The sequence below is a fragment of the Hemiscyllium ocellatum genome, chromosome 1, assembly GCF_020745735.1.
Source record: "Hemiscyllium ocellatum isolate sHemOce1 chromosome 1, sHemOce1.pat.X.cur, whole genome shotgun sequence".
NCBI lineage: Eukaryota > Metazoa > Chordata > Chondrichthyes > Orectolobiformes > Hemiscylliidae > Hemiscyllium > Hemiscyllium ocellatum.
The window spans coordinates 83,818,827-83,839,229 of NC_083401.1; the positions used below are offsets into that span (position 1 = coordinate 83,818,827).

At 39.8% G+C, this 20,403-nt stretch overlaps 1 protein-coding gene across 1 annotated transcript in view; it reads left to right on the forward strand.

The window, feature by feature from the left end:
• Positions 1 to 20,403, forward strand: part of cwc27 (CWC27 spliceosome associated cyclophilin) — a 268,357-nt gene that overhangs the window by 162,550 nt on the left and 85,404 nt on the right. The window contains exon 11 of the mRNA XM_060823753.1: positions 10,871 to 10,968. Coding sequence (XP_060679736.1) covers positions 10,871 to 10,968 — 98 coding nt within the window. The remainder of the gene's footprint in view (positions 1 to 10,870; positions 10,969 to 20,403) is intronic.

Consider the following 20,403-nt stretch of genomic DNA (forward strand, 5'->3'; position numbering starts at 1 on the left):
GTCCTGGGGATTTATCCACTTTTATGTATTTCAAGACATCCAGCACTTCCTCCTCTGTAATATGGACATTTTTCAAGATGTCACTATCTATTTCCCTACATTTTTGAACTTCCATGTCCTTTTCCACAGTAAACACTGATGCAAAATACTCACTTAGTATCTCCCCCATCTCCACACAAAGGCTGTCTTGCTGACCTTTGAGGGGTCCTCTGGCCTCATGCCTATATAATTACCTTTGTTTAACTCCAGAATGTTAGTGTGGGACTTCAGCTTTTTGCCCTCAAACTGAATTTCAAATTCTAGCATGCTACGATCACTCTTCCATGCACGACCATTTACAATGAGATTGTTCATTAATCCCACTTCGCTACACAATACCAAACCCAAAATATTCTGCTTGGTTGATTCCAAAACATATTGCTTCAGGAAGCAATCTAGTACCCTCAATGAACTCTGTCTTGAGGCTAGCTTTGCCAATTTGATTAATCCAGTCTATATGCATCTTAAAATCACCAATGATTATTACTGTACCTTTCTCACAAGCCCCGAGTATTATTAGACTGGTACTGTGTCCCACTGTGGAACTGCTGTTTAGAAACCTATAGAATAGTCTCACCAGTGCCATCTTTCCTTTGCTATTTCTAAGCTCAATGCAGACTGATTCTACATCTTGACATCTCGTGCTGATACCATTTCTCACTACACTGATCTCATCCTTTACTAGCAAAGCTACAGCACCTCCTTTTCCTTCTGCCTTCAGAAACACTGATTACCCTTGGATACTCAGTTCTCAAATCTGGCCTGCAAGCACATTATCAGTGATCACTACCAAATCATACCCATTTGCCTTGATTTGCAGTGTTAACTCATTATAATTATTCTGAATGCTTCATGCATTTGGAAACATTGGATGACAAGAGATATTGATAGATTGGTCAAAAAGAAAAAAGGAAGCATATGCAAGGTTTAGGAAACTAAAATCAAACAAGGCTGTTAGGTGTATAAAGGAAGCAGAAAAGAACTTAAACAAGGAATTAGGAGGGCCAGAAGGGCCATGAAATGCCCTTCGCAAATAGGATAAAGGAGAATCCCAATGCATTTTATGTGTACTTTAGAATAAAGAGGTTAGTTGGTGGAAGCATAGGTTCCCTTGAGGAGAAAGGAGGGAATTTATGCTTGGAGCCACAGGAAGTGAGTGAGGTCCTTAATAAGTACATTAGCATTCACCAAGGAGGAGGATGATGGTAATATTAGAAAGCGGTCTATTGATATTCTTGGGCATATCAATATTAAGAAGGTGGTGGTGCAAGGTGTCTTGAAAAGCATTAAGGTAGATAAGTCCCCAGGGCGGGATGGGAATCTATCCCAAGATACTGAAGGAGGAAAGGGAGGATATTGCTGGGGCCTTGATAGAGAATCTTTGTACCTCCTTTACCCACAGGTGAGGTCCCAGAAGATTGGAAAATAGCTTGTATTGTTAATTTGTTTATAAATACAACAGGGATAATCGAGGAAATTATAAAATGTTAAGCTGTACCATATTATTGGAGAAGACTTTGAAAAAATGGCCCTGTTTGAGATTGTTTGCATGGCTTTTTACAAGGGAGGTCTCATCTCACAAATTAGATTGAGTTTTTCAAGGAAGTAATGCAGATGATTGATTGAGGGTAGGGCAGTGGATGTTGTCTACATGGATTTCACTAAAAGTTTGGTGTTTTTCTCGAGATCTGTGACCAGTAGTGTTCTGCAAGGGTCAAGTTGATGATTTGGATGAAAATGTAGATGGTCTGATTAGTATGTTTGCAGAGATACAAAAAGTGGTGGCTTTATGGATAGTGAGGGAGGTTGTCAAAGATTTCAATAGGATATAGACCAGTTGGAAAGTTAGGCAGAGAAATAGCAAATGGAGTTTAATCTTGTCAGTTGTGAGGTGATGCATTTTTGGAGATCAAATGCAAGAGGAAAGTATACAGTAAATGGCAGGACATTGAGGAGCATTTATCTACAGAGGGATCAGAGGATGGAAGTCCATAGCTCCCTGGAAGCGGCACACACGTGGATTAGGTGGTAACAAAGGCATGCTTGCCTTCACCAGTCAGAGTATTAAGTATAAAAGTTGGCAAATTATGTTGAAGCTGTAGAAGCCTTAGACCACGTTTGGATTATTGTGTGTCATTACAGTATATGAAGCATGTAGAAACTTTGGAGGTGGTGAGAAGAGGTTTTCCAGGATGTTGCTCAGATTAGAGTGTATTAGCTTTCAGAAGATGTTGGACAAACTTGGGATTGTTTTAGCTGGAGCATTGAAGGCTGAGGGTGAGCAAATAGAAATATATAAAATTATGAGGGGCACAAATAGGGTGGAGAGAGTTTTTTTTCCCAGGATCAGAAGACTAGGGGGTATAGGTTTAAGGTGAGAGGGAAAAGTTGAATGGAGCTGTGTGAGGTTTTTTTTATGCAGTAGTACATGACTAGAAAGCCCTGGCAGGGGAGACAGTAGAAGCAGAGGTGATAGCCATGTTTAAGAAGCACATAGACACATGAACGGCAGGGAATAGAGGGATAAGGATGTTTGCAGATAGTTGGGATTAGTTTAGATTGACATCATGAACAGACAGTGGCTAGGAAGACCTTTTCCTGAACTGTACTGTCCTATGTTCCATTATCAAATGTCCCTACTTTTGTATGATTCCTTTGTGTGATGTGACGATCACACATTGTTCCTTTTTTATTTTCTGTTAACAATCAGACTCCATGCTAATCTGCACTCCTGCCTTCTCCATTAACTTTGATTCTCTAATTTTCATACAACTGAAAACCCCTACTCCACCAATATTTAGTTTAAAGCACTGTCTACAGTCCAAGTTATGTGATTCACCAGCAGCGTGGTCTCAGCATGTTTCATGTGGAGTCTATCCCATTGATGCCAATGAACCATGAATTTGAACCCATTTCTCCCGCATTAATCATAACCCTAATGGTCAGAAAATATTCTTTTTAGAAAAGCTGCTTCAGCGAGAAATCTTTTTTTTTCTGAAGTGTGTGTATGTTTGTGTGTTTTTGTTTTTGGTTATTTAAGGGAGTAAACTGATATATTTCCATATTTTTTGACTATGTTAATCTGTTATTGCATCTTCATTCTACAAGTTTTAATTTATAATTATTAGATTATCAAAATAAATCAAGATTTTTTTTAGATGTAGATCAAACACTACATTGGACAAACAGGCAGAAAGCTAGCCACCAGGATACATGAACATCAACTAGCCACAAAAAGACATGGAGAAAGTGAGGACTGCAGATGCTGAAAATTAGAGTCAAGATTAGAGTGGAGCTGGAAAAGCACAGAAGGTCAGGCAGAATCAACGTTTTGGGCAGGAGCCCTTCATCAGGAATGATTCCAAATGAAGGGCTCCTGCCCGAAAAGTCGATTTTCCTGATCCTCGGATGCTGCCTGACCTGCTGTGCATTTCCAGCACCACTGTAATTTTGACAAAAAGACGTGACCCACTCTCACTAGTATCCTTACATACAGATGAAGATGGACACCACTTCGACTGGGACAACACATCCATCCTAGGACAAGCCAAACAGAGACATGTACAAGAATTCCTAGAAGCACGGCATTACAACAGGAGTCTGTCAACAAACACATTGACTTGGATCCCATTTACCACCTCCTGAGAAAAAGAACCAGAAATGATATCACTACCAGAAATTATATCACCACCAGAAATGACATCACCAACCCAAGGAAGCCTAAACACACACATAGCAAGTGGGCCATGCCATCAGCACTTCATCCGGAAGCTCACTGATGATGTTGCCTCATATGGTGATGAAACGTTTGAAAATGAATCTTCCAGCTTAGCAAGCAAACCCACATCCATAACCTCAACCTGAGCTACAAATCTTCTCAAAACTTGACAAATTTATTTTATCAATTATGTTTCTTCAATAAACAGTTACGATAAACTATGATAGATATTTATTTGACAAGTTGGTATTTTCATTTTATGTTGTGACTGATGGAGTAGTGGGACTAAAACAGTGTATTCGTCAGGCCTCGGACTTAACTACTTCGACTGTAATTGTTTTGTTAAGATTTTTTTGTTTCTGTTGAATTTGTCTCAGTGTTGTTCACAGGTAAATAATAGAAAAAAATCAATTGCTTAGGTGTGTCTTTACTACCCTTTTTCAAAGGAACCATGAGGTTGGAAGATTGCGTTTTTTGCTTTGGTTTGTAACTGAATAGTGTTGTGGACCAGGCCAGACCCCCTCAAACATTGCAAGAAACTAGCCCAGATCCTAACTTTGCTAGTTGTTTTAAGCAGGTGTATGCAGATATTCCAGGAGGGATGCAGTTGGTCAAGCCACTTAGTTTCAAACAAAACAGGATTGGTTTATATGTTTACCAAATGAAAGACAAATAAGAGAGAATAGAGTACAGAATAACTTTACCTGTCTGAAAACCCAACAGATTATCCCCACTTAATGATGTTGTTCGAAATATTTCCAACAATCCCTATAAACACTCCTTGACCCAAATGGAAAAATCAAACACAGGGTCTTACAGGAGAGATGTCAGAGAGAGACAGAGGTTCAGCATGAAACTGCTTCTTTAGTTCCACCAGCTTCACAACTGCCTGACCGCTTTCAGTGAATAACCAGATCAAAATCAAACCAGAGAAAATCTGAGCTGAGAGAACTGGCCATTCCCCTATCACTGTACACATTTGCTTTTATTAAAACTTGAAAGCCTTTTTCCCTGAGGCAGTATCTGCTAGCAATAATCAAATTGGCCCTAAAACCCTTCAAACTTAGACGTTTTGGAACCTGTTTCTTTTACAATCTCTCTGGAAAAACAAAGCCAAGGACAACATAACCTTGTTAAAGAAGCAGCATCACAATAGTTTGAAAGAATGTTGTTGCTCTGGACCAAGAGTTAATGCTTGATTCAATCCAGTAAGTCCTATCCAGTAAGAAATTGGTGGCAGAGAAATAGAATTTTATGGGAGACGTACTTAAAGCTTGGTCTTCCCGAAAGTCTTCATTGAAATTTAAAGGCTGCACAAACCAGGCTGAAAAGTGAGAGTTTAAAAGATAATTCACTGCCATAGTATGAGGACATCATGAGCCATTGCTGGGTACAAACTAAACCAATAGGATTTAGATAGAAACATGCATGTTCTAGGAGTTGAGATCCAGGAAAATTGTGAAGGCAGTTATTTAAAACAAACAGATTTGGGCAGTTTTCAGTCGAGAGAAAGTTCTCTCAGTTGATACCAGGTATTAAGGGACTGTGTTAGGAAGACAGTTTTTTGTAGGTTGGGCCTGTACTGTCTGGAATATAGAGCTTATTAATGTGTGAACAGGAGCAAATTACTGCAGATGTTAGAATCTGTACTGAATCAAAAAATTCTGGAAATCACAGCATCTTCAGCTTTGATGAAGAATCGTCTAGACTCAGAACGTTAGCTTGGTCTCTGTCCATAGACACTGCCTGACCCTTATTGATGCATTAATGTTTCTTGGGGGACTTGACAGGGTAGATGCAGTCATTTTTTTTCCCCCATTCTTAACCAGAGTGTATAATCTCAAAATAAGGCATCCCACATTTAAGATAAAAATGATTGGGAATTTCTGTTCGAAGTGTTGTGAATCTGTGGAATTCTTTACCCTGGATAGCTATCTAGGCTGGGTTGTTCAGGGCTATGATATATATATTATTAGTCAGTAAGGTAATCAAGAGTTATGGGGAAAAGGCAGGAAAGTAAATCTGAGGATTGTCACAACAACTGTGATCTCACTGAATGGCAGAGGAGACTCAATGGGCTATGTAGCCTACTTTTCCTTTGTCTTATGGTATTAAATGAGTAACACTGATTTGATGTGGAAACATTCAGGACATTACATTACAGGTGCAAAAACCTCCAATACAGCCATAAAAGTATGGGTCACATTTAGTAAAGCTGCAGGAAACCTCTTAGGAACTGTAGCAAAGCATGTGAGAACTGTCATTGATGCAAATAAAAAAAATTTCAAAAGGTAAAACACACAATTATACTAGGAAGAAGAAGGGCTTATGCCCGAAACGTCGATTCTCCTGTTCCTTTGATGCTGCCTGACCTGCTGCACTTTTCCAGCAACACATTTTTAAGCAATTACTCTAGGAAGCCATGGTATCAGTGTTGCCATAGAGATTTCATTTCAGAGGTGGCTCAAGTAGAACCCAAAATTGGAGAAACAATAACTGAAATGTAGAATAGCTTCTAAAGTAGATATTAAATCAGAAACTGAACAACTAAATGCATTTTGGTACACAACTGGAAGTCTAGCAAATAATGTTATTACTCACCAAGTGGTAGAAGAAGCAACAAACACATCCAAAGCAATATTGAAAGCTTTTGACAATGATTTCAATCGCAAATAATACAATTCCTGAACAGACATGATTTAACCAAAGAATACAGCATCCAGAGAGATCCATTGATGACTTCATTCATTAATGATCTCTATAAATGAGTGAAAAGATGAAACTGTCTTGCCAGATATTTTTCAGTTTAAAGAAGACCTGACTCAGAGAAAGCCATTCAGTGATATGTGAAGCAGAGGCCCAGTAATCAACATAGATCAACCATAACGGGTGAAGATCAAATATGAGAATTTCAAATCCATCAGATTGTTAAGGAATAGAACCATAAAAGGCACATTTGATATGCCAATGCAGCAGGTAGGACAAAAATCAGATACTAAGATCCCTTGCAACTGCTTCAAAGCAAAGTAATCTCATCGGCACAAACAGTGTCCACCAGTTAAAACAATAGGTCACTTTCAGAAAATGCACTGAAGCAGGACATAGCCATTGGAAACAAAAGACCAATTAACAAGCCACACGAGGTGAATCAGTTAGAACTCTCTTCACGAGAAAACAATCCAGAGTTTTCCCAGTGGAAATTCTTCATGCCCTCTACCTTCCCTATTTCTGCAATCTCCTATAATTCAACAATCCTTAACCTACCTGTTTGACCTTGCTTTTGACCAATAACCCTAGTATCTCCTTTTGTGACTTTGTTTGGAAACATTCCAGTGAAGTACTTTGGGATGTTTTAACCATTTTGGATATGCAATCTGAATATAAGTTATTTTTATGGCTCAGCCACTTTGACAACGGATTAGAGTTTGTGAACATTAAGTGGATATTGTCTGAAGGAGGTTAATAATAAATATTCCGTGCAGCCGTCAGTAAAGATTAGATTGGATGACTGCAGAAAACCATTGATGGAAAGAAAAAAGTAAATGTGAGAATTAATAAGAGTCCATGCTCTTGTGGCTGTAATGGAGATTTTTGTTCTAATAATGGAATCTCCTGAAAGGTTATCTGTCAAGTCAAAACGACTCTGATCATAAAAGATTAATTAAGATTATAATTCTGAAAGATCAAACATTAAAGCCCATGCGATTGGGGGGTAGTGTACTGAAATGGATATTGAACTGAATAAGAATAAATGGGTCTTTTTCCAAATGGCAGACAGTGACTAGTGGGATACTGCACCCATCTGGACAAGGAACACAGCTATTCACAATTTAGTTGAGGAAACTAAATGTAAAAGCTCCAAATTTGAAGATAATATATAGCTGGCGGGAGAGTAAGCTGTAAGGAGAATGCAGAGATGCTGCTGAGCAATTTGAACAAGCTGAGTGGGCAAATCCATGGCAGGTGCAGTATAAATAAATGTGAGGCTATCCACTTTCACAACAAAAGCAGGAATGCAGATTATTATGTGGCTATAAATTGAGAGAGGGGATTATGCAACAAGATCTAGATGTCCTTGCAAAAGGTAAACATGCAAGTGTAGCAGGCGATAAAAAAATTAAATGGTAATTTGGCCTTCATGGTCAGTGGATTAGAATACCAGGGATGCCTTGTGTAATTATTCAGGACATTGATGTGACCACACCTGGAATACTGTGTGCAGTTTTGATTTCCTATCTGATGAAGGATGTTCTTGCTGTAGATGGACTAATTCCTGGGATGGCAGGACTGACATACCAGGAGAGGTGCATTGAATAGGATTATATTCGCTGTAGTTCAGAAGAATAAGGGGGTCTCATAGAAACAATAGAATTCTCAATACTGTTTAGTATCTACATCGATAGAATTGCTGTGGTTCAAGAAGGCAGCTCACTACCATTTTTCAAAGGTAACTGCTCAGCCAGCAATGACCGCATCCCCCGAGTGAATAAACAAAAGATGCAGTCCCAAACCAGCGGCCACAGTCCAACAATATCAAGTAAATCATTTAGGACTGAGATGAAGAGAAATTTTCTCACCCAGAGAGTGATGTGCCTGTGAAGTTACTACCATAGAAAGCAGTTGAGGCCAAAACATTATATAATTTCATTAAGGAGTTGAAAATATCCCTTAGAAATGAAAGGATCAGGGATATGAGGGGAAACTCTGAACAGATGGTTGAGTTGGAGTAATCAGTCATGATCATAATGAATGTTGAATCAGGTTTGAAGGGCCATTTGGCCAACTCTTGCTCCTGTTTTCAATGTTTCAGAGATAAGGCATTTACTCATATGTGAGGAATAAGGGAATGATCAGGGAGAAGGTAGGGCTGATCAGGGATAGTGTAGGGAACTTGTGCGTAGAGTCTGAGCAGATAGGGGAAGCCCTAAATGAGTTTTTTGCTTCAGTTTTCACTTAGGAAAGGGACCTTGTTGTGAATGAAAACGTTGAGGAGCTGGGATACAGGCTTGAACAGATCAAGATTGATGAAGTTGATGTGCTGAAAATGTTGGAAAACATTTAAGATTGATAAGTCCCCAGGGCCAGACCAGATTTATCCTAGGCTGCACCGGGAAGCGAGAAAGGAGGTTGCTAAGCTGCTGTGAGGATATTCGCCTCCTCAATCTCCACGGGAGTCGTACCGGAAAACTGGAAGGAGGTGAATGTTGTTACTCTTTTCAAGAAGGGTAATAAGGAAATCTTGGCAATTACAGACCAGTCAGTCTTACATCTTTGGTCATCAAAGTTTTGGAAAGAATTCTGAGGGATAGGATTTATGACAATTTGGCAAAGCACAGTGTGATTAAAGGCAGTCAGCATGGCTTTGTAGGGGATAGGTCATGCCTCACAAATGTTATTGAGTTCTTTGAGGAGGTGACAAGACAGGTTGACGAAGGTCGAGCAGTGGATGTGGTGTATATGGACTTCAGCAAGGTATTTGATAAGGTTCCCCATGGTAGGCTCATTCATAAAAGTCAGGATGTATGGGATACAGGGAGATTTGGCTATCTGGAATCAGAATTGGCTGGCTGACAGAAGGCAGAAAGTGGTTGTAGATGGAAAGCATTCTGCCTGGAGGTCACTGTTGAGTGGTGTCCCGCAGGGCTCTGTTCTTGGGCCTCTGCTGTTTGTAGTTTTTACAAATGACTTGGATGAGGAGGTTGAGGGGTGGGTGAGTAAATTTTCAGATGACACAAAGGTTGAAGGTGTCATTGATAGTATTGAGGGCTATTGCAGGCTGCAGTGTGACATAGGCAGGATGCAGAGCTGGGCTGAGAAATGACAGATGGAGTTCAACCTGGATAAATGTGAAGTGATGCATTTGGAAGCTCGAACTTGAAAGCTGAATATAGGATTAAAGACAGGATTCTTGGCAGTGTGGAGGAACAGAGGGATCTGGGTGTGCAGGTACATAGATCCCTCAAAGTTGCCACCCAATTGGATGGGGTTGTTAAGAAAGCATATGGTGTTTTGGCTTTCATTAACAGGGGGATCGAGTTTAAGAGCCATGACGTTTAGCTACAGCTCTACAAGTCTCTGGTGAGACCACACTTGGAATATTGTGTCCAGTTCTGGTCACCCTACTGTAGGAAAGATACAGAGCCTTTGGAGAGGGTGCAAAGAAGGTTTACCAGGTTGCTGCCTGGACTGGAGGGCTTGCATTATGAAGAAAGGTTGAGTAAGCTCGGACTTTTTTTTCAGGAGAGAAGGAGGAAGAGAGGAGATCTGATCGAGGTGTACAAGATAATGAGTGGAATAGATAGAGTCAATAGTCTGAGACTTTTCCCCAGGGCAGGATTGACTGGTATGAGGAATCGTAGTTTGAAGATATTAGGAGGAAGGTATAAAGGAGACATCAGAGGTAGGTTCTTTATGCAGAGAGTTGTGACTGCATGGAATGTTTTGCCAGCTATGATGTTGGAAGCAGAGTCATTAAGAACATTTCAGCAACTGCTGGACATACACATGGATAGCAGTGAGTTGAGGGGTGCATAGGTTAAGTTTTTATATTTTACATTAGGATTAAATCTCGGCACAACATCGTGGGCCTAAGGGCCTGTTCTGTGCTGTACTTTTCTATGTTCTATGTTCTATGTTCTAATATCCTTTCTGCCTTAAAGTATATTCAAAGATTATTCTTCCATGTATTCCAATTTCTACTTTCACACAATGTGATATCTCAATCTTTGTCTTATTCTGTGTTAAAATTTAAAGAGGTGATTTGATTTGGCTACATTTTGTTTTTGGGTTAAGTCTATGAAAACTGTTGAATATGATTGGTTCCTTGAACAGCTTCATGACATCACTGTCTTCATTCTTGAATCCTAATTAGGCAGGGCTGCAATCAATTATACAGAAAAGAGGGAATGTTTTTGCCACAGAGATCGCGAGATCTCTGTGAAACCAAGTCAATGATGTATGCCCTTGCTGAAAAACCCAGGCTAATGTTTCAAAAATTCATTGTACTAACTGTTGCTAATAACTGCATTTATAACCAAATTCCTAAGCATTTGCTTGCAGCATTATTTATTGCAGAGAAAATGATATGTAGATGTAAATATTATTTTTATGCAGTGAAGAGCTACGCAAAGAAGCACGTCAGATAAAACGTGAGCTATTGGCAGCAAAACAGAAGAAGTTGGAAATTCTGAAAAAGGAAGACGAGCCACAAGGTAAAAAAAATACTTCTGCCTATTCCTGAGACTTCAAATTTGTGTGACTACATTCTGAAAATCAGCAAAAGACATTTCAGTGTGATTCAGCTCTCTCGAGGACTGTGCTTTCTTGCTGCCATATGCCAAATGACACCCTGTTGCATTTGCCACATTTCCACTGAGGAATATAAATCAAACATATAATCATCTAATCAAGCATCTGGGCATATATGCAATGGTGCTATTTACAGTTTAGTATATGCTGTTCAGACCCAGCAATGCAATCTTCTGTAGTACTGCTATTCTTGGAATGTAGGAACACAATGCATTTAGGAGGGCAGTTCCAGGATTTTGACCCAGCAACGTGAAGGAATGGTGATATAGTTCCAAGTTGGGCATGTGTATCTTGGCAGTGAACTTGCTGGTGGCGGTGTTCCCATATATCTGCTGATCTTGTTCTTCTAGATAGTGGAGGTTGCAGATTTCCAGGGTAAGTTATTGTAGTGTGTCTTGTACCTTAATGCATATTCTGTCCTCAAAGGAGTGCAGTGGGCAAATGGTTGCACATTTAGAGGCCAGCCTCCTAACCTTTGTCAACAGCTTCAGCAAGGCATGCTGGAGCTTATAAAGTCTTATAATAAATACTCAAAATCCACACCAACCTGCTGATCCACATTGCACCCCACCCATTTGGCTGCATATTTTTTGGGTATTTATTTTATTCAGGTCTTTCTCCATTCTTACTTGCAACACATCTATCAGTGATCTGGGTATTTGTCCAATGATGAATGTTTCATTCATGGGCTATTCTGTTTAATTTCGGTTTTGCATCACGGTTGGCCTAACCTTCACCATAGTTGACTGTATTAGGTACTGCTGACTATTTGTCCTCAGTGACTAATTCTTGGGACTCTGTTCCCCATTTATGCTTTTATCGCAACACTCACCTTTGTAACACCACTGTTACATTAGATCCTTAAAAGAACATAATACTACATTTTTAATGAGTAACCAATTTCCTAATGTGCTCTGACACTTCTTAAATATCTTAATTTTAAGATCAAGCCTTCCAAACAGCACTATATCTAAAGCTTTTTGAAAATCCATGTATATAAGCATGGTGCCAGTTGAGTAGCAAAATGCAGTTCATGCATTTCAGGGATGGTCTATGTCATATATTATCAGGAAGTTAATGGGGGCTTTACACGCAGGTACCATAAATATAGAGTAGATAAATTGTGATGCCAGCTAGCATCTAATGCTGATTTCGTGTCAAGCCTCCCATTTTAGCTATTGTTGTGGTTTTTCTTTTGTCACACTGGACAGCCTCCTTTCTTAATTAAAACGGATGCTCAACTGGCATTTTAACAATGCAGAGGATTAACCCCACAATGTTATTTAAAGGGAGGGAAGATCTCCAGACACCAGGAAAGCAGAAGAGAGCAACTCTCAAACTTTGAACTTCTGATTGTGAGAAACAATACTCTCCACCGAAAGAGTGGAGCTCTAGGCATCAGAAGGACATGGTAGAGGGATGACAAACAAAAAGGACACCAGGTACTGATCTCAGCATAAAATCTACCACTAATGTTAGAGCTACCTGGAGATTATAAACAACAAGTTGATAAGGCATGGGGACAGAAAGGAAATCATTAAAAAGTCACATCGACCCAGAGAGTAGCTCTGACATTAGAGAGAGACAACTGATAGTGGTTTAACCTGAGGGTCACATGATTCTGGTGAGGTGCAAGATCAAGGGACCTTCATGGTAACCTCAGCTAGTGTGGGAGTTGAGCCCATGTTGTTGATATCACTCCACATTGCAAACCAGCCATCTACAACTGAGCTAACTGACTGCCAAAAAAGGCCAACTCAAATCAGTCTTCCTATCATTGTATTCACAACAGTGAAATTTAAAAAATCGTTATTTCTCAAAATTGCCCCAATTATTCCTAACCAGAATTATAAATACCAGATATCAGAACCAAATTTATACTTAAAATAAAAATTAGCAATTTATTATTAATACGATAACTTTACCTTGTGTAGTTTTGCACTGTTAATCTAATTAATGGCTAGGCTATAAACAATTTTCTTTGAACATAATCCCATTCCACATAGACTGATGTAGTTAAAGGATAAATTGAAAGTAAACTACAAAAGAAATATAACTGGCCAGTTCACTTAAGCTGTTTCAACGATGTATAGTGTCTCAGGCACATGAGATTTGTATCTTGCTTGATTTCTGAAGACTCTGGTCAAAGCAGGAAGCTTCCTGGTAGGTTTATTATAACTGGGATCTTTCTCTTAAACATTCAATCATTCACTTACTGAAGGATAACTAGAGTCATAGAGATGTACAGCCCGGAAACAGACCCTTTGATCCAACTCATCCATGCCAACCAGATACTCTAACCTAATCTAGTACACTTGCCAGCACTTGGCCAATATCCCTCTATTCATATACCCATCCAGATGCCTTTTAAATGCTACAATTGTACCAGCTCCACCACTTCCTCTGGCAGCTCATTCCATACACATACCACCCTCTGTGTGTTGCCCTTTAGGTCCCTTTTATATCTTTCCCCACTTACCCTAAACCTATGCCCTCTAGTTCTGGACTCCCCCAACCCAGGGAAAAGACTTTGTCTATTTATCCTATCCATGCCCCTCCTGATTTTATAATCCTCTATGAGGTCACCCCTCAGTCTCCGATGCTCCAGGGAAAACAGCCCCAGCCTATTCAGCCTCTCCCTACAGCATAAATCTTCCAACTCTGGCAACATCCTTGTAAATCTTTTCTGAACCCTTTCAAGTTTCACAACATCGTCCAATAAGAAAGAGTCCAGAACTGCACGCAGTATTTCGAAAGTGACCTAACCAATGTCCTGTACAATTGCAACATGCCCTCCCAACTCCTATATCAATACCCTGACCGATAAAGGAAAGCAGACCAAATACCTTCTTCACTCCCCTGTCTACCTGCGACTCCACTTTCAAGGAGTTTTGAACCTGCACTCCAAGGTCTCTTTGTTCAGCAACACTCCCTCGGATCTTACCATTAAGTGTAGAAGTCTTGCTTTGATTCACTTTTCTGTGTTAGACTGGTTGGCCTTGGCATTCCTGTTGTTGCTCCTTTAACGTCCAGACATTTACAAGCCTCTAAGCATAATGCATCTGTGGAGCCAAAATATCCACAGTGTTCTTTTAATAACAATTAACCTTTTTTTATAAAACAAGCTGTTGCTCACAGTCTGAAGGTCACCTTCAATCCACAGCTCTCAGTTCCAACCAAAAGTGGGGAAAAATATGAAGTTCTCAACAGTGTGCTAAAGGAGACTCTTAGAACCGAAACTGAGCATCAATAAGCAGCTTTTTGCTGTGTCAATACAGCTGGATTGCATGGCCAGGATGTCTTCCATCAATTTGCTGGTAATCTAGAATAGACTAGTAATTAGCTGATTGGATTTGTCTTAATGTACCTAGGCAGCTTTCTACTTTGTTAGGGAGATAGCTGTATTCCAACAGTTTGGCCATGTTGTGGCCAGCTTTGGAGAACATGTTTTCATTACTACTGCCAGAGTATTGTCAGGGCCAGTAACCTTTCTAGTACCCAGTGCCTTCTGCCATTTCTTGATATCATATGGAGTGAATTAAATTGACTGAAGACTGGTGTTAGTGATGGGAGGATTTTAGTCTTTGAGGCTAGCCAACGTTTTAAGAATGTCAGATTTTCCAGGTATGCTGACTTCTACTTTTTTCTCAACCAACACCATCAAAACTCAAGCAATGTAATACAGAGCTAGAAATGTGAAATAAGAAAACAAAATTCTGGAAAATCTCTAGCAGGTCAAACAGCATCTGCAGAGAGACAGAGTTAAATTCAGGAAGTTTATCAATCTGTCACATTAACTTTATACTCTTCTCTGATGCTGGCTGACCTGTTGATTTGTTTTTGTTTATTTAATCTATTTTTCTAATCAACCTTTTCAGAGATGTTATTACACACCTCTGGAATAGGTCAGACTTGACCCCAGGCCCCTCAGTCTAGGGGAAGGGACATTATTGTTGAGTGTTTTTACCATTAATGACAAATTAACTTAATTGCCCCAACTGGTATTTGTGTGCATCACCTGTGGCTTGTTGTCACATGTTTTTGAGTCAGAAAGTTGGGAGCTCAAGTCCTCTGCCAGCAATCAGACAGTGCTACACTGTTGGAAGTGCCATCATTAAGGTGAGATGCTGAACTGCTGCCGGCCCACACACTTAGGTGGAGGGGAAAGATCCTATGACATTATTTTTAAGATGGGTAGAGGAATTATTCCTTGTGGCCTGGTCAATATTTATCCTTCAATTAATTTCATCAAAACACATTATCCAGTCATGACCACATTGGCATTTATGTAAGCTTGGCATGTCACTGCCACATTTCCTACATTATAGTCATGACTGCAATATAAAAGAACTTCATTGATAAAACGTACTTTGGGGTTTTTCTGGGGCACAAATATCAAAGAAAGCAAAAACTTGATGAGAAACCATTCTCTCCTCCGATATTGCCTGACCTGTGTTTTTCGACCTTTGTTGTTTGGATTCAAATTTCCAGCATCCGTAGTATTTTAAGAAGGTGTATGGTGTGTTGACTTTCATTAGAGAGGGATTGGATTTAAGAGCAGCGAGGGTTATGCTGCAGCTTTATCGAGCCCTGGTTAGACCACACCTGGGTTATTGTGTTCAGTTTTGGTCGCCTCATTATAGGAAAGATGTGGAAGCCTTAGAGAAGGTGCAGAGGAAATTTATCAGGATGCTGCCTGGACTGGAGGGCATGTCTTATGAAGTAAGGTTGAGGGAGCTAAGGCTTTTCTCATCAGAGTAAATGAGAGATCACTTGATAACTGGATAGGCACATGGAAGGTAGTATAATGAAGGGTATATAAGTTAGTTTGATCTTAGAGTAGGATAAAAGGCAGGCACAACGTCAAGGGCCGAAGGGCCTGTTACTGTGCTTGAGAAAAAAAGAAAATGAGGTAGGTTCGAAACAGTGTCATAAAGGAAGAAGGCAGGTCTGAGAGGATGTTATTCTTGCGCATGGGGCACCAATAGTGCAGCGATTATTATAAATCTGATTTTAGAGTAGGATAAAAGGCCGGTACAACAACGAGGGCTGAAGGGCATGTGCTGTGCTGTACTGTTCTATGTTCTTTTACTTTTGGATTAGATATTAATGCAAATCTAGTTTACTTTCATTTCTAAAACTTTGCTGTGAGAATTAAACTATTTGCCAACAGAACAACAGTGACTGTTTAACAAACTTTGGCTTAGTTTGTTGTGATACAGTAGTCCCTTACAAATCTCCAAGCTATTGTGATTAATCTGTGCTTACTCATTTGAACATAGGATTATGAGCAAAAGTATCCCATTCAGGCCCTTGAACCTGCTGCACCAGTGAATAAGATCACAGGTGATCTATTGTGTTTTGAAATCCACATTCCCACCTACTGTCAAAAACTTTTAATTTCTTTGCTTAGCAAAAGTCTACCTGTCTCTACCTTGAAAATAATAAATGATCCTGTCATCTTCAGCTTCTGAGACAGAGTTCCAAAGTGTCTCAAGCCTCTGAAAAGAGGGATTCTCCTTATCACTGTGTGGGCCTAATTTACTCAGTCTGTCATTGTAGGATAGTCTTCTCATTTCAGCAACCAGTCCAGTGGCGAGTTGCTATAATGTCCTCAAGTATGATCTAAGTATTCCTTGCAAAGTGTTCCTTAAATACAGAGACCAAATTTGTACCTAATACTCCAGATGTAGTTTTAATAAAATCCTATACAATTATAGCAAAAGATTTTTATTCCTGTACTCCAGTCCCACGCAATATGCAGTTTGTTTTTTTAATTGCTTCATATGCCTTATCAATACTTTGCATGAGTATACCTAATTCCCTCTGAAGTGATATTTACAAGTTTCACAACGTTTGGAAAATATTTACTTATTTGGTAGAAAGAATGGAATCTTGCCTGTTAGTCAATGAAATACTCCATCTGCCATTGCTTATTTACTTAACCTGCATCATTTTGCAGCTTCTTTGTGACTTCATCACAGCAGCATTTTTGCCTAAATTTGCAATATCAGCAATGCATTGTATAATGCATTAGTTTGTTTGTATAAATTATCACAATAATTGTAAATGGCTGTGACTAGCACTAGTGTTTTGGAGCTCTATTAGCCACAACCAGTTAGTTTGAAAAATGCCCTGTTTAATCCTATTTTATGCTTTCTATCCATTAACCAGTCCTCTAATCCCTTAAATCTATGACTGGCTATCTTGTGTATTTACCTTTGTATGGCACTTTATCTAATGCCTTTGAGAAATGCAAGCATTGCAGCATCTACTGTTTTCCTTTATTCAACCTGCTAGTTACTTCCACAAAAACTCGAATAAATTTGGTTTAACATACAGTCAGATGTTTTATTCTTTGTACTGTCAACATGGCTTTGCCATATTGATCCTAGCTGATTTTTTTAAATTTCCAATGCCAGTTTTAGGGTTATTTTACAATACACATTGTAGTAATTGTAATGAGGTTAGCCAGGTGGACCTCATAGATTTAGTTCCTTGATTGGGGCTATTAATCTAATCCACTCAGAGCCCTGGGTGACAGATAAGAACAGGAGTGTCAGATATCCTGTTCACTCAGAGTTGGCTTTGAGAGAGCTGGATCAACGTTGGGGACTCTCCACTTGTAAATAAAGGGTGACTTGCTGACAGAATACTATCCTCTCTGGAGTTATTTCATTGACAACGAGAGAAAAGCACGCTTCTAAAGAAATTCATTTGCAACAGTTATTTTTGAATTGGGTAAGCATTTCTGACATCATGCCATTGTTTGGGAAGCTTGACATCCTGCCATTGCAGACTGGGCCCGATATGTGGAAAAGAGAAGGTTTTTTTTCCCAGGCAAATTACATTAGGGCATATGAAAAGCAACAAGGAAATCACCTGACAGCTTGTAGACCCACAACATTTCCAGTTAATCGGAGTCCAATTTTCCCTGAGGCACCAAGTAAAACCTTTCAAGAATTATCAGATTTAGTTAAGAAGTATTACAACTCTAATTTTGAGACGCTATTGGTTTTACTTGGCAAATCAAGAGTCAAGGGAATTCGTATCGGGATTTTTGACGAGGTTAAGAAAACTGACAGAAGCTTGTCACTTTGGTTTGAACCTTAATGAAATCCTGAGAGACTGTTTGGTATGTAGGATTAATGATATAACCATGAAAAAGCACCTACTAGCTGAAGCCCAACTGGACTTCAAACATGCACTACAACTGGCTTTATAATTGGAAAATGTAGCAAGTGGAGCATGTCAGTTGCAGGATATTCCGATGGAAGTGGTTATCTTTGCCAGTCTGAGCTTGAGAACACCACTTGAGTGACGGTAATTGCATAGCCTCAGTCAGGGCATAACCTGAACAGAAGGATTCTAGGTCAGTCCACAGCAAAACTCCAAGACAAAGCCAAGCCTCGGCCAAACAGCTAAAATTTTCTCCAGGATCCACAATGGCAAGCCATTGCAGTTGCTGCAGATATGCAGATTCAACAAAAGAGTCACACTGGATCTAAATTAAGGGAACTAGTATCCAAGAGAGTACACACCCTGTAAAGTCCACCTATATGTGTTTGGAACAACACATGTTGCTTAGTAACATCCAAATCAGAAACTATCAAAATTAGCATCTCTCAAAATTAGCATCTGGTTAAATAGCTGCCTGGTTCGAATGGAGGTTGATACCGGCGTGGCCATTTCAGTGATCGCAGAACCAGTCTTTGACAAAATTCACTCTGGACTCCAACCTTTAGGTTTGCGCAAATTCTTGGCTAGAATGAGAATATATACCTGGAAGCCTTCACATATTAAAGGTACAACTTCGCTTCTGATCTCTTTGAGCAGCTGCTGGTTCAGTTACCACTGACTGTAGTAAAAGGCTTGGGCCCATTTTTTTTTGGCAAAACTGGTTGAGAAAGATTCACCTAGATTAGCTCAACATTTTTCATTTAGAAAATGGCTGCCTGAGTAAAGTCCTAATTAAAAACCTGGAAGTTTTTCGGAAAGGTCTAGGGACTATCAAAGGAACCGAGGCCACCTTTTGTGTTGACCAGGAAGTAATTCCACAATTCTGTAAGCCCCATCTAGTAGGCAAATGTATAAGCAGAAATCAGAAGAGTGAAAAGCCAAGGAATCCTCAAGCCAGTCCAATTTGCAGGATGGGCAGCACTGGTTGTTCCAATTGTGATGCCTGACCCATCGTCTTGTAAGGATTTTAAACAAGCACTTTTGCAGCTGGATAAACCCAATCCTTCACCTACAGGATTACTACGCAAAGCTAGCAGAGAGGCCATCCTTCACAAAGCTGGACTTGTGCCATGCGTGCTTTCGATTGTGGTTAGTTGAAGATGCCTAGTAGTATGCTGCCGTTAATACCCATAAGGGTTTGTAACAATATATGAGACTGCCATTTGGGGGTATCATCAGCCTGTGTAATTTTTCAGCGGACGATGGAGAATATTTTACAAGGTCTGCCCCAGGGCACCATTTATCTCAATGATCTGCTAATAGAGAAGATTGATCAGGTGCTCTTGGAGAACTTGGACATAATCCTGAGATGTTTCTCCCACTCTGGTGAATGCCTTAGAAGGGAGAGATATGTGCTCCAGGCACCTCCAGTGACCCAATTAGGATATAAAGTCAAGAAGACCAGGTTACACCTGTTGAAAGATTAACGAGTATAATCAAAGGTGCCCCTGCTCCCATGATTGTACCGGAGCTTAGGCCTTTCCTTAGGCTGGTGAATTCTTACAGAAAGTTTGTACATAGCCTCGCCTCCATCCTGGCACCTTTGCATCAATTCTTGAAAAAGGGTCGGCCTTGGAAATGTATGCAACCCATAGCTTTCAGGGAAGTGAAGAAATGGCTATTATCCTGTAAGATGTTGGCATTCTATGATCCCATGAGAGGTCTAGTACTGACAAATGATACATTCTGTATTATCCAAAGTCCTTATTAGGTAAGTACACCGAGATAGAAAGGAATGTTTCGCCATCATATTTAGAGTCAGGAAGTTCCATCAATACCTTTTATGGATGTAAGTTTATAATAATAACAGACCACAAATCCCTGCTAGATCTACTTCAAGAGAACAAGGCAGTGTTGCCCATAGCTTCAGGCCAAATTCAGTGGTGAGTTCAATTACTAAATGGGTCTCATTACAATTTGGAACATGTTTGGGAGGATTAGTAGCAAATGTGGGTGAATTGGGCCACCTCCTACATGCAGATGCATCACCGGTGGTACCACAACTGCAAAAGTCTTTAATGGTTCTAAATTTTCTGGACACAATTCCGATCACAGCTGACAATATCAGACTTTGGATGCAGAAAGATCCGGTCCTAACA